This window comes from Dipodomys merriami, unplaced genomic scaffold (genome assembly GCF_024711535.1).
Source record: "Dipodomys merriami isolate MVZ:Mamm:240054 unplaced genomic scaffold, mDipMer1.0.p SCAF_172, whole genome shotgun sequence".
Lineage (NCBI taxonomy): Eukaryota > Metazoa > Chordata > Mammalia > Rodentia > Heteromyidae > Dipodomys > Dipodomys merriami.
This window is the reverse complement of record NW_027203071.1, coordinates 77,498-92,274: the sequence shown is the minus strand read 5'-3', so window position 1 is coordinate 92,274 and position 14,777 is coordinate 77,498. Positions and strand designations below refer to the sequence as shown.

The following is a 14,777-nucleotide window of genomic DNA, read 5'->3' as shown; positions in this document are numbered from 1 at the left end:
TTCAAAATATAGAAGAGGCCCCTTGACTGGGAAGGTGGCTTAGTGGTAGAATACTTACCTAGAATACATGAAGCTGTGGGTTCGATTCCTCAATACCATATAAACAGAAAAAGCTCAAAGTGGAACTGTGGCTCAAGTGGTAGAGCACTAGCCTTGAGCAAACAGGCTTGGGGACAGCGCCAAGGCCCTGAGTTCAAGCCCCAGGACTGGCAATAAATAAATAAATAAATAAATAAATAAATAAATAAATAAATAAATAAATAAATAAGATCTCTTAAAAAAAAGAGGGCCCCTTTCCAATTCCAAAAATGGGACAAGTTTAAATAAATATAAAACATACATACTATGAAGCTAACACTACTATTTAGGTTCAAGTCAAAAATTAAATTATGAAGCATTAAAATTATGAAAGCATAACCTAGAATGTAACATTGCAAAATTTAGGGCAGATCTTAATGGTGAATCATCTTAGCTGCACTACACTAGGTTCCAAATGGAAGGCAGCTATCTATAAAAGAAATTTCTTCCACAATATAATAAACCGTGACCTCACACTGTGTGGTGCTGAGGTAACAACTGCAGAGGAAGATGATCAAATTCTAGAACACCCTTATTGTCATATAGCTTATAGTTTTACAGGGGTTCTGTTTTAATCAGCATTTTAGCTTAAAATTTCTGATAATGTAATACTGTAATTCTAGTCTGTATTTCAATAGTTACCATATTATAAACAGAAGACTATCATTCTTTCCTTCACAGTTTTATATTCAAAGGCCTTTGTCATGCATTATATTTAGAAGGAAAACAAATGTCTTAGTGGAGGATGACTCCAATTTTATTATGGGAAACCGAACAACTGGGATTCACTCACCCTGCAGCATGCAGAGATGGAATATGTCTCTTCCACATAATGAGTGGTAATCTATTTTAAAATCTTGTTACCTGGGCTTATCTAGGCTGTGAAGATTCATGCATACTGGCCCAGAGTTTTAAGAAGCAAAATTGTAAGACTCCAATTAAACATGAAAACTACTACCAACTCAACCAAAAAGTAAATTAATCATTGTAACTTATCACATATGTGAATTATATGTTTCTTGGACTACTGGTCAGCATAAACTGTTCTATTAAGCAGAATTTTTGGTTTCTAGTTCTGTCTAACCCATTAAGTGACAGAAATTAGCTGCCATGAGTCTGGCAAGACAAGGATGTCTCCAAAGAAAAATATTTTCGGGTAATATAGTTACTGATGGCAGCTTCTACTTAGGGAACTGTCTCTTGTGTATTGATTGATCTAGTATCTGTGATTAGATGCATACAAAGTTGTCTAAGCTAGGTTCTCTAACTTAAATCCCTGTGAAAGATTAGGGGTGAGGGGTGGTTCTGGGGCTTGAACTGAGAGCCTAGGCACTGTCCCTGAGCTTTTTGTTCAAGGCTGGTGTTCTATCATTTGAGCCACAGCTCCACTCCTGGCTTTTCAGTCCGTAAATAGAGATAAGAGTCTTAAGGACTTTCCAACCTTGGCTGGCTAGGAACCTTAATCCTTAGATCTCGGCCTCCTGAGCAGGTAGGATTACAAGTGTGCATCTTCTGTGCCAGGCTAAAACCAAAGTTTTTTAGTGAAAAATCTGAAGTTCACAGTATATAAATGGCTCTCTGATAACAAATAAATCAGATCGCCACCATTGATAGAACTACATTCCTGTAGTTAGAAATCTGATCACTTTGAATGTAAGAATTAGTGAGTTTTTCAATGAATAAAAACCATCAGGGCTGGGAAGGTGGCTCAGTGGTAGAGTGCTTGACTTGCATGCATGAGGCCCTGGGTTCGATTCCTCAACACCACATAAGCAGAAAAAAAAAGCCAGAAGTGGTGCTATGGCTCAAGTGGTAGCTTGCTAGCCTTGAGCTGAAGACCTGAAGGACAGTGCCCAGGCCCAGAGTTCAGACCTCACGACCGGACCCCCCAAAAAAACAAAAAAACAAAAACCATCAGATAGAAAACCTTCATCATCCCATTCTTCTGTGCAGTGACTATTTCTCAGAAATCCAACCCCAAGTCATCAACTAGTACCTTTCAAAATTATTATTAACAGTTCTGCTTAATGGGAAGAGCTAATGATTTCCCTGGACAGAGCTGAGTATCTCACCCAAGTACTAACCCACAATCATTACTGAATCATGAATGTACTAACCCTGGCTTTTTTTTTTTAATCACACACATCCTTCTCCTAAGCTACACTGATGTTCAACAAGTGGGTGTAGTGAAGAGAAAGGGTAATGGAGGAATTCTTTGGATATAAAACATAAACAAAATTAATTAAATGATGACCCTAATGCCCTTTTAGTGTTTTTTTTAATTTATTTAAAATTTATTTTATTTTGTCGGTTGTGGGTCTTGAACTCTGGGCCTGGGCTCTATCCCTGAGCTCTTCAGCTCAAAGCTAGTGCTCTACGCTTTAACCACAGCATCACTTTCTGTTTTCTGGTGGTTAACTGGAGATAAGAGTCTCACAAACTGGCTTTGAACCACAATTCTCAGATCTCAGCCTCCTGAGTAGCTAGGATTAGCCACTAGTGCTTGGCATTAATGCTTTTTTTTAAAAAATCTCTAAATTAGTGTGAGTGTGTGTATGTGTGTGTGGTGTGTGTGTGTGTGTGTGTGTGTGTGTGTGTGTGTGTGTGTGTGTCTGTGTGTGTGTGTTTCTTCCCTTTCATCAGCTATTACCCAGAAACTGCATGTTCTCATAAAGCGAAACTGTTCTGTTTGGGCATGTCCAAAGGAACACACAGCCATGGATTCAACACCAACATGCTCAGAATGGATGGGCAAATTCTGTGAAACCAGAGGGAGAAGTAAATACAGAGTCACCTAAGGTCCCACGGTGCTTGTCCCAGCCAAGTCCTGACCCCCTCCCCGCCCATGTACCAAGGCTCCTGGTACAGATTGTTCAAAGCCTCAGCAAAAATCTTATCTACAACTTCCTTAGCTCAGGTATGTAGGAGCAAAAGCTGGAGCCTGGTTTTCACAAGCCAGAACTAGCTCAAGACAAAAGAGAAAAGAATGTGGGGATGTGTCTTTTCCACATTGGAGACATTCCACTCTGGGGTGAGTTATAGCCTAAATGAAAGCAGATAAAATATATTAGAACCAGAGTAAAAGGAACTGCACCTCAAAAAATGCCTGATCTTCCTTGAGAAGTAACTGGATTTAATAAAATACGATTGTGATCACCTGAAGGCAAGCATGCTAAAAGAGACTTTAAAAGTCATGTTCCATTTCAGATAAATTAGATGGTACAGAAAAATGCAATGCTTTGTGACAAAAAGCAAGACAAAAAAAAAGGAGGAAGAATTTATAGCATAATACTTGTACCTCAAAAATCACAGAAATATGTCAGTCACAAAAGCTAGAGCCCTCAACATTTGTGGCAGTATGAATTTTCTTTAGTAAAGGAATGGCAGAAACAAAGGATGACAGATTCTGTTGCTTATTCTGTTTTGTTTTGGGTTTGTGCCTGTCTGGGGGCTTGAACTCATGATCTGGGTGCTGTCTGTCCCTGATCTGTTTTGCTTAAGGTTAGCCCTCTACCACTTGAACCACAGCTCCACTTCAGGCTTTTTGGTGGTTAATTGCAGATAGTCTCATGGACTTTCCTGCCTTGGCTGGCTTGGAACCATAATCTTCAGATCTCAGCTTCCATAGTAGCTAGGGTTACAGGTGTGAGTGACCAGGCAGCCAGCATCTGTGACTCTGTATACAAATCACACCCCTCAAAATGAGGCCACATGATTATCCCCTAAGATTATTTCGCTTCACAAATGAAGCCTGCCACAGAAGACATCCTCAGAAAGCACAAAAGCTAGTCATAAATGTTTTAGTGAAGGAAGCCTTAGATTAATAAAGTCTTACAAAACACAAGGCTTGGCTTGACTAAGTAAGGAACACAGTGAATGTTAGGTTTGTTGGTTTCTTGTAGTTATTTTTTTCTTTAAATAATTTTGAATTTACATTTCTCCAAGCAGAAGGAAGGGAATGTACCACACCCTCAGCTAGCAAGGAAGGAATTCAGCGTTTGTTTGTTTGGTTGCTTGCTTGTTTTAAGCCCATCGTGTTTTCTAAAAATGCTAGAGAAAAATATGTTTTCTGTAATTCTGCTGTACTTTAAGCTAAGGATGATAAGGTATACAAAGTCAAGCTGGAGATGATGGAGTTAATGTTACTTTATTTTCATGTACAGTAACAGAAAAGTCCATGAAAATATAAGAAGAACAAGTTAGGAACTGGCTGTACTTGGACTCAGTGAGAACTTTAGACAGAAAGCAGATGATCTTCATGCTGCATCTCACAAGATGAACCTTTGCAGCACTGGCTGGCATTGAGTCTTCAGTCCAAGCCATGGCTCTGCTTCTAATTATATGACTGATCCCTTTCAAAATGAGGTTGACAAAATGGCCTCAGAGGCCCTTTTGTCTTTATAAGTTGGACAAAATTCCATAGTTTCCACTCAGATGTGTACATCAAAGTGTACATAGAGTGGACTCATACCTACATTCATGGAAAGTAACAAAACATGCAGCTTTACAGTGGAACCAACTAGCTGTTAGATTGTGATGTATAGATACCTCCAAATTGGAGGCTAGTCAGGCATGCGTATTGTGTTTATATGCCAGAGATCCCAGAATCCTGTGTATGCTTATTCAGGATAGAGATTTTTAATTGATTTTTTTCACCCCTTTGTCCTGATCTGACCACACTCTCATGGCCATAAGTCGCCAGTGGACAAATTGTCCCAACTGAGAAGTACAGACCTAGAAAATGGCACAAGATATTAGTTTAAGAAGGCAGGACACCCTCCCAGAATTTTCACCCACACTTAATCATGCATGGAGCCATTCCCATTTCTGCCTCCCTTGATTTCTGGCTTGACTTTGTAATAGTGAGGAAGAGATAGAAGTGGAAAAGAGGAGATGGAGCTTTCATCTCCTATTTAATCTCTGTAGAGTCAGTTTCATTGCCCTTATCTTTTTTGGCTCCCATAGAATTCTAACAACAACGAGAGGAAAGCAGAGTTAAGTTATTAAGAGCCTGGTTTAAGATTCAGTCAAGGATCAGGAGTTTGTGTCTTAGCCCTCTTACTGGAGGTAGTGGTGGCCCAAAGAAGGAGAGAGTAGATAAACAATGTCATGACCTAGAAGTAGAGAAGGACTAGAGAGATAAAGAGATGGATATGGGGTTAAGAATGTAGTGTCATGGGGGGGGTGGAGGATGGGAAGGAATGGGAAGGGGAAACAAAGGAGGAGGCTACAAATGCTTGATAAGAAATATACTCATTATCTTGCCCATGTAATTGTAACTCCTCTGTACAGTATTTTCACAATAAAAAATAAAAATAAATAAAAATTTAAAAAAAAGAATGTAGTGTCAGAGCCGGGTACTGGAGGCTCACGCCTATAATCCTAGCTATTCAGCAGGCTGAGATCTGAGGATCGAGGTTCAAAGCCAGCCGGGCAGGAAAGTCTATGACACTCTTATCTCCAATAAACCACCAGAAGACTGGAAGTGGTGCTGTGGTTCAAATGGTAGAGTGCTAGCCTTGAGCTGAAGAACTGACAGTGCTCAGACCCAGAGTTCAAGCCCCACTACTGACAAAAAAAAAAAAAAAAAAAAAAAAGAATGTCAGCTGGGTGCTGGTGGCTCATGCCTGTAATTCTAGTTACTCAAGAGGCTGAGATCTGAGGATCACAGTTTGAAGACAGCCTGGGCAGAAAAGTCTCCATGAGACTTTATCTTCAATTAACCACTCAAAAACTGGAAGTGGCACCATGGGTCAAAGTGGTAGAGCTCTAGCCTTGAGCAAAAGAGCTCAGGGACAGCACCCAGGCTCTGCACAACTGACAAAAAAAAAAAAAAAAGAGTGTCAGAGAAATGTTCTTTGGAATTTATATCTCTGGTAGGATTAAAGTAGTAGTCAATTGGTACACAATAAGCTTTCAGGAGCTTGGCCTTATTAATTTAGGGCTTGAAAACTAAAGTAAGCCAACTGTTTTCAGACAAACTACCTCCTTTCTAAATAATTATCATAATGCTTTGTTACAAACAAATGTGGTAGCTGGGTGCTGGTGATTCACTCCTATAACATAATCCTATCCACTCTGGAGGCCGAAATCTGAGGATCATGGTTTGAAGCCAAAGCCAGCCCAGGCAGAAAAATCTACGTGACTCTGATCTTCAATTAATAACCAAAAATCCAGACATGGAGCTGCGACACAAATGGTAGAGCCATTAGCCTTTAGCAAAAAGGCTAAAGACAACACTCTGGCCTTAAGTTCAAGCCCCAATACTGGAACCAAAAAAAAAGTAATTTGGACTTTTCTTTCGATTTCTTCTGCATTCTTGGAAATGTATATCCATGGATAAAGCCTTTGAGTTAACCCAGGGAATTAACTGGAAGAGAGCTCCACAATTTGTGTGGGCCAGTTCCAAAAAACAAAACAAAACAAAACAAAAAATCAACAAAGCAAAAACAAAAAATACCCCTTTGTCAGGAAATACTAAGATAATAAGGGAGAAAAAAAGAAAGAGGGAGCAGAAAGTGATACATGGAGGTCCAGGATTGAAATAAGCATGGGAGATGGAAATGGTAGTTCAGGTTGTGGGAATTGTGTGATGTCTCACCCACTGAGATTAGTGCTAAAGATGTAGTACCATGTGCATTCAAAGGCCTTCATTTTCTGTTTCTATTGACATCTCCTTCCATATTCACATTTCCCTGCCTTTTCTCCTCCATCAAGGACCTATTGTGTATAATAAATCCAAGGAGGATTCTGTGGAGAAATCATTTTGCAAGTTTCCCATGACAACGTAAGTTACCCTTTGCTGTATGTAATACTTTCCTTCGGAAAAAGTTGGCATGTAATTTTCCGCAGGCCAGCCCTCCCTAGTAAGGCCTGCATTAACATTAACAATGGCTGGTGTAAGGGGTTATTGTGTATTAGGAGTTGGGATTGTTTGTTTAGGAAGTAACTAGGTCAATGATCAGAAACCCTGTAGTAATGGGGAAGGGGTAGAAGCAGAAAAGGGGAGACAGAGCTTTCATCTCCTATTTAATCTGTGTAGAATCAGTTTCATTGCCCTCACCCCTTTGTTTCCCATAGAAATGGAAGGTACAATGGGAGGAAAGCAGCATTAGGTATTAAGAGCATGGCTTAAGATTCAATAAAGGATCAAGGGCTTTGGTATTATCCCTCTTACTTAGTATCTCTGTCACCTCAAAAAAGTTTTCTTAAAGGAGCCTGAGATTCATCTGGAAAGTAGAAAAAATGTAACCAAGATGAATACTCTAGGTTGTTATGAGCATTAACTGACAACACATGTGAAACCCTTCCCATGGTAGGAAAAGGAAAAAAAAAAAAAAGCAGCAATTATACTATGCCAAACACTTTGTTTCTGATCAGATATTCACTTAATTATTTCTTTTACTCCTCTAAATGATTTACAGTAGGAATGGAATGTGGTGGCTGGGTAAAGAAAGTGTCTGGAAAGTGTATTAAGAGGTTAAATACCATGGTAATTTATAAATTCCAGAAAACATACCATTTCTTTCTGTAATTTATTAATTTTGAAAGTTTAGTCCTTTATGACAAAGGAAAGTCAGAAAACATTTTTGGATCTTCAAGTTTGAGTATTTCAGTGTCTCCAGACCTCTTCTCTGCTCCCCTTCTCCCCATTGGACAGAGACACTTTGTCTGAAAACTCTGTATCTGACTCATTTGTCAATTTAAGGGACAATCACAAAATCTCAGAGAAGGCATGAATGAAGTATATGTGATCATTTCGTATCTTGACGCTCCCCTACTTTCTACTATCTCTTAAGAGTGTTTACCAAATTCAAGAGCTGCAAATCTTTCAATTGACAACATCCTCCCCCCCCCACCCCCCCCCCCCCCGCCCCAAGTGAACAAAACATTCCTATTCATGGTGTCAACCTGCTTGTTCTCGGAGCCATCGGTTTGGAATCGCTTCATTGTTGTACATGGATGTGGACATAGACAAAAATTGTCTTTAGGGAAAGGGAATTTTCAACTGTCAATAATGGCTCTTTCCTCCACTGTTGCAGCATCTCTAGCAATCTACATTCTAGAAAACCTTCTCTGGCCTCAGTTGAGGCCCTCTCCTCTCTTCTGTTGAAAAAGTCCAGGTTTATTATGTAACTACATAAATATGTGAAGCCATCAGCCAGGGAAAACAAAATAGAGTGATCTTCCTTAAAGTAGACAAAATCTCATAGACTTTCTGATTAATGAACTTAGCTGCCCAGACAATTGTATGATTCACACAATTATGAGGACTGGTTAGAACTTGTAGGAAACTGGTTGACTGGCATCTGCAAAGTTCTCAAAAGGTATCTGTCCTCCCTTAGCCTTGGCAAGGTTTGCTTTGGAGTCTACAATTCTACTCTCTTTATTATCATGTTGGGTATTTTCCTTTTTAGATGTTCCTGACAAATGAAAATGAGAAACAGGTTGCATCGTTAGGATTCCTCATTATGCTTTCTGTATTTAAACTACTTCTATTCAGCCAAGATTTGGAGATCACCTAATGGTTGATAATTCTGTCTTCAATGCCAGTTGACTGGAATTTAATCCTACCTTCCACACTGACTAAAAATACCAATTTGATGAGGCTTTTACGGGTTAAAGTATACAAGATCTGGCATAGAGTACACATTCAATATATGTTCAGCATTGTTATTTTATTCATGTATTTATTCCCAGATCAAATATTAGCATAATGATTTGATGGGTAGCACGGCTTCTAATTTCTTATATGCTCAAATCCCCAATAAGTAAGTGAAAATTGTCCTTGTTCTAGGTAGCCTTATCATAGGAAAATCTTCTGGTAAACTGGATTAAGTGGGGCTCTTTTCTACCTACTGCTCCTTAAATTTACTTGGGCTCTAAATCATCTCTTTCCTAACCCCCAGATCTCCTGAGCACACAGTTAAGCCCTAATAAATACCTTGCACATCAGGCAGAAGGACTTTCACACAATCTCAACAAATTCTAAATCTCCATAGAAACATCTTTATGTGGAAGATAAGGTAAGATTCTTCCCTCAGCCTATGTGGATTAAAAAAAAAAGGTCAAGTTATTGTAAAATGTCAGCTAGATAGGGAAGGCTTTAAGTCTACAGCTAGGTTGTAGACAAGGAACTTTAAACCCTCACAAGTCTACACATGATATTATTACCTCAAAGAAATATTTCTCTACTTTTATTAGGCAAAGGTAAAGTTCCACAAAAAGCTAAATGAGTGGTACCAAAAGAAATCAAGAAGTTTAGCTTATTAAGTGCCAAATAATATAATTTCAATTACTAGAAAATATTATCTTCTTGAAAGATTTGTAACACTTCACAGTCTGCAATCCATATTCTCCACAATCCACAGCTAGCCCCATTAGATAGCTCTAGTCATTAACAAAGAGGAAAAACTGTCCATGGTTTAATCAGATATGGAATTTTGCAAAAGAAAAAGCAGAATCGAAAGCAAAATACTGTTGAGTAACATAAATCAAAACCAATTAATTTGTTCTTTTAAATAGTCTTACCAGATAACCAGATACTCCAATACTGCAGGATCACAACTATTCCAATATTAATGTATATTAAAACAATAAATGCAATAAAAACCATAAATAAATAAATATTAAAACATAATAAATAAAACATAATAATACATAATAAATTAATTAAAACATAATAAATGCAAGTTTAACATATTGAGAAGCAAATATTTTGCATTAACTGTAATTTTATTGAATTTCTTAAAATTCTGCAACTTCCAAACAAATAGTAGCAGCAGGGACAAAAGCTTACACAAATGAGCCTCAATCAAGACCATGAATAGTTTCTCCTTAATAATAGCACAATAGTATGTTCTATGTCCTTGAAAGGAGCAGATAAACCCACAGACTATTTGTGAAGATTAATGTGTGCATACATGTCTAATATACATTATATTCTCAGCATTAATTTGTTTTTGAGAGAAACAGTGATCTTCAAAAAAGAATAATTGGCGATTTATTAACATTTACTTGAAGTTTAAGTTTGGAATATCCTTATTTATAGGCTTGCTTAAAACAATGCAAGAATCTTCCTTTCAACCAGTTAGAATTTTCATACTCTTAACAGTTTTTAAAACAGGTGGACAGAGTGACTTGTTTTTTTTCAACCATTATATGCCCTAGACATGACTAATTTGAAGCTGAGAAAATTGCACATAATGGGCCAGGGATTCAAGTTCGTGATTTTTAGTAGGCTGCACTCTTGTTCAAGGGCACATGGTCTCTTCCCCTCCCCCTTCCACCACCCCTGCAGCTGCCTCTCCATGAACTAAATTTCCCAAACATGAAAGCAAAGGAAATTGTTTTTAAATAGTTCTGTAGGCCTTTTCTTTTCAAGAGAATAAAGATTAAGGTACATCTTAAAACATAGCTTATTTCCTTCAGAGATTCTTAAATTTTTAAATAAGTGTTAAACACCAAAGAAACTATTCACTTAATAACCTTTCTGAATACTTTTTTAAAAAAAATCAGATGCCTCATTTTATAGGGGCTTAAGGTTTTCACCAAAGCAAATACAAACCACTGAATTTATCGTATGCAGCAGTTCTTTCATACCAAATACTGCTTTCAGAGCTTTTAGTAAAACTCCTTTAAAGGTTTCTCAATGTTAGATACTGGTACAGGAAAAATAAACACATAAAGCAAGCTTTGTAGGACTAAGGGAGTATTTGAGCTGGCTAAACCAAAATTCAACCCCTCCTATTTGTTTTGATGAATGTTTAAATTTCCTCTATCAATTCTAGTTAAACAGCAGTCCACATCATTTACTACTCTGAGTACTAAAGAATTATACAATTAGAACTGAAGGGGACCTTTAACCACCTATGAGGATACAAGCCTATTGGTTAATTCCCTTGCTTAATTACTTCACGTATCCCAGGATTCATCAGTGGTGGGAGTTATCTTTACACTAGATACATGTGTGGGGTACTTGCACCCTCCCAATAAGGGGGCTTACATTTAGATTCTAATTTGTCATATTTCCTTTCCTCAGGAAAAACAATGATCAAAAAGAAATGTATTGGGCCAGTCCACAATGTAATAGAAACTCCCTAGAGGACATCCAACCTACCATAGGTAGCTTTTGGCTCACCAGGGAGAGCCGTGTGGAGATGGTTTCTGAACTTCACCTTGACAGCTTACAAACTGTTTTTACAATTGCTTACTGCCCATTTCCATTTGGCTGAAGGGCTGTTCTTTGCTCAGTGTCTTCTACTTTTTAGTTTAGGATGAACATTATCCCTTATTTTCTGTTATTTTTCATTCTGTGGGTCTTAGAGCATGCCCAAGTAACCTACATTTGTATAAGAAAAAAAAAAGACTTCAAGTGGAAGCAGTAAAAGGCTAAAACATAGTCTGTGTGGGTCAGATCAAATTTAAAAGGAACTGGGGGTGCAGACTTTACAAGGAAGGAAGGAGGAAAGATAACAGAACGGATAAACCACATTCCCCCAAGAAGCATTACTCATGAAGAGTTTCCTTTTTCAAGAAAAGTTGGAACTAAAGCAAGTTATTGATTGAGAAATCCAGTCAGTTTGGACCTGCCACTACCCTGACTTTTTAAAGTTGTCCATTGCAATCACTAACCATGTTTTTCCATGTTCTATGAAGAAACAACCTTCAGCACTACTTACTCCAGACAAACCCTGCTTTGAACAAACTGCTGTTCTGCCCCTATAGTAATTCTCATGTCCAGCAAGCTACTCCTTGAACCTTCTCCGAAGTAGTTAAAATTCCAGAACTAACATAGTCCCAGAAATGTCCTAGGAAAATTATGACATGGATAAAAAGGTCTCCAAGTCCAGACATGAGCTTTAGAAAGAGAAAAGGAAAACACCAACACACACCAGGAAACTATGTGTAATGGTTCACTGCTAAAACCTCAAAGAGGATGAAGGTCAGACAGGGATAATAGGCCAATTTAATTCTGAAAGCACAAGGTGCAAGAAATTTTAATTATGGTCTGCCACTGAAATCACACCAAGATCCAATGGCATCTAACTGCAAGTGCTCATCAAGGATACAAGAGGTGTAATTGTAACCGCTGCATAATCACTGTAAGGACACAGGCCGGCTGCCTTCTCCCAGCAGAGAAGGTATTAACAGCCGCCTGGAAAAATTCAATACAGGGAAACATGGAGAATGTACAAAGTGAAACAGGAGCTCAGAACACAAAAGCCAAATGGGGCTCTGTGCGTGTGAACGTGTGTGAAGCTGTTTGGCCCACCATTGAGGGCTGAGGCTTGGAAAACTCTGATCCCTTTCTGTTTTGTGGACACACACACACACACACACACACACACACACACACACACAATTTCTCCAGAAATTCCCCTTTCTCAAGGAAGCTTCATCCACTTTCCTTTGTTTAAAACAATTAGCTCCGAGGTTAGTGATTTACAATACCAGACTCTTAATTTGTTCCCAATCAAACCCAGCTCTGGGGACCAAACGCCATACACAGGACTCAGGTGCTCAAGCCAGTGCTCTGGCTCTGGCTTTGGCGGCGGCGTCGCCCGCGCCCCGCGCCCCGAACCCCGCACCCGGGGCTGGTTCTCCCCAATCCGAAGTCGCGCACGCGGGCTCTCGAGAAGAGACTCGCAGAGGAGAAAAAAAAAAAAAACAACACCCTCGGTGGACGGTTCTGCTTGCACTGGGCAGAAAGTTTAACAAAGCCTCAAAGTAAGGCAGCAGAACCTCCCGTCTGCTCCAGCCATGAAGTTGGCGCTGAAGTTCGTGCTGGGATGTCCCAAATCTCCAAGGGAAAGGGCCCACGAGTTCGCCGCGCGGGGCGAGAGGACGTGGAGCGCGGGAGGCAGGGAGAGGAAGGGCGCTTTTCGGAGCGGAGCGTGCAGGAGAAGGTCTGCTCCACCCGGAAGCCAGTTTGGCTCCCCGAGGTCGGGGAGGTGCTCTCCACGGGAGGTCGCGCAGCGCGGGCGCCGCCGCCGCGGGGGGTGGGGACAGCTGAGAGCTGTCACCTGTGGCAGCAGCGAGGAGACGCCCACCTCGGCGCCAGGGAGGACCACAGGCTCCAGCCTCACCCGCTCCCGGGACTCTTAAGGGAGGTGTGGGGGGGGGGGTGGAGGCTCCCAAGAGGGGCACCAGGCCAAAAGCAACACCTTTCGGATACGCTTTTCGCCTACATCCCTCCAACTTCCCGCGGGGCAGGGTCAAGGACTTTCTCCCGATCCATTCTATCCAGTCCCACCTCCCAGCCCACAGCTCCGATCTGGCCATCGCGAAAAGCGGGTGGAGAGGCCGGGCGGGGTTGGGGGGGGAGGAGGACGGGGGGGGCGCAGTGAAGAAACCGAGGGCGCCAAGGTTGAGACACCCCCCCCACTTACCAGCCTCCCCCCCCACCCCAGCCGAGGCAACCAAAAGCATTTTACACATGCGACGATCGCGGCCGTGTACTACGGCTCCGGGTTTGCCCTGGGCGCAGTTCCCCCGACTCTTCTGTTGTTCCTAATAAAGTCCATTACGTTGCCTTCCCAGAGCTGATTGGAAGGGAAAGGAGAGGAAAAGGGGGGAACGCGGGAAAAAGCTGGGGGGGGGGAAGCAATCAACTTTGTAACCCAGCGCTTCCTCGCGCGATCCGTCGCCATGCTTAAGATTCCCACCCCCGCCACCCCCCTCCAGCCTTTCAAGTGGATACTGAAACTAGGCCAAAACTTTTCCCCCCCTCCTTTTCTCCTAGCCACTAGACTGGATTGTGCCCACGGAGCCCCATGGAGCTCTGCTTTCTTAAGCACAATAGCCCGACTAATTAGATCATAGAAGCAAGGCAGTGATACTGTAACAAGTAGCCCAAGAGGCAAAGAGGGAATGGGGCCCGAAAAGAGAGAAAGGGGGGGAAAGTTTGCCGCTCTCGCACTTACCAATCAAGCCTCCCACCAGAAAGGCGATGACCTGGAACACCAGCAGAATCCCACCAACAATGCACAGCTTCTTGGTACTCATGTTTTCTATAATTGCCCCAGCCATTTTTGCACACCCCCTCTCTTCCCCCCCCTTTTCGCCTTGAAATAAATGTTTTAGGGTATGCTTTTCCCCCCTCCCTCCTTTCTAATACTGTCTTCTCTCTCGCCTCCCTTCTGGGCGCTGCAAAAAACTTCTGGGGTGCAGGAGCGCAGCGAAGATGGGACCGGGATCCAAGGCGCCCGCACTGATTCCCTCCGCGCAGCCGGCTCGGGTTCCCCCAATGCCCGGAGCTGTGACTGTGGCCGCTCCGCCGCCTGTGGACGCTTAAAGGAACAGGGAAGCGGATCACATGACGCCACCTCCCTCCCTTTCTTCCTCCCTCCCTCTCACGCTTCCTCCCTCCCTCCCTACCTCCCTCTCTTCCTCTACCCCTTGCCCGCCAGTTCGGTGATCCTAGCTCCAGCCTGGCGCGGGCGATCGGCTCCAGAGTCTGGCCTACTGCTTGTCCCGCCAAGAACTGGTATGGTTCGGGGGATATTGTTGTTGTTAAAACGGGTTCCCCCTATACCCAGCCTCTCACACGTCTTCTTTTCTGGTTCCTGAAGTCTGAGATTTAAGTCAGCCGTGGACCGCTTTGCAAACCTCTAACTTCTGCGATGACTTTAGGAAACGGTCCCCACCCCCACCCACAACTGCTAGAACTCTCTTTCAGGAAGAAGGAGAGATTTGTT

At 41.6% G+C, this 14,777-nt stretch overlaps 1 protein-coding gene across 1 annotated transcript in view; it reads right to left on the bottom strand.

The window, feature by feature from the left end:
- The window catches only part of Wls (Wnt ligand secretion mediator), a 107,838-nt gene extending 93,469 nt beyond the window's left edge, over positions 1 to 14,369 (bottom strand). Inside the window, exon 1 of the mRNA XM_070025753.1 lies at positions 14,004 to 14,369. Within this exon, the coding sequence (XP_069881854.1) occupies positions 14,004 to 14,109 (106 nt within the window). The 5' untranslated portion in view covers positions 14,110 to 14,369. The remainder of the gene's footprint in view (positions 1 to 14,003) is intronic.
- Positions 14,370 to 14,777: the final 408 nt, after the last annotated feature.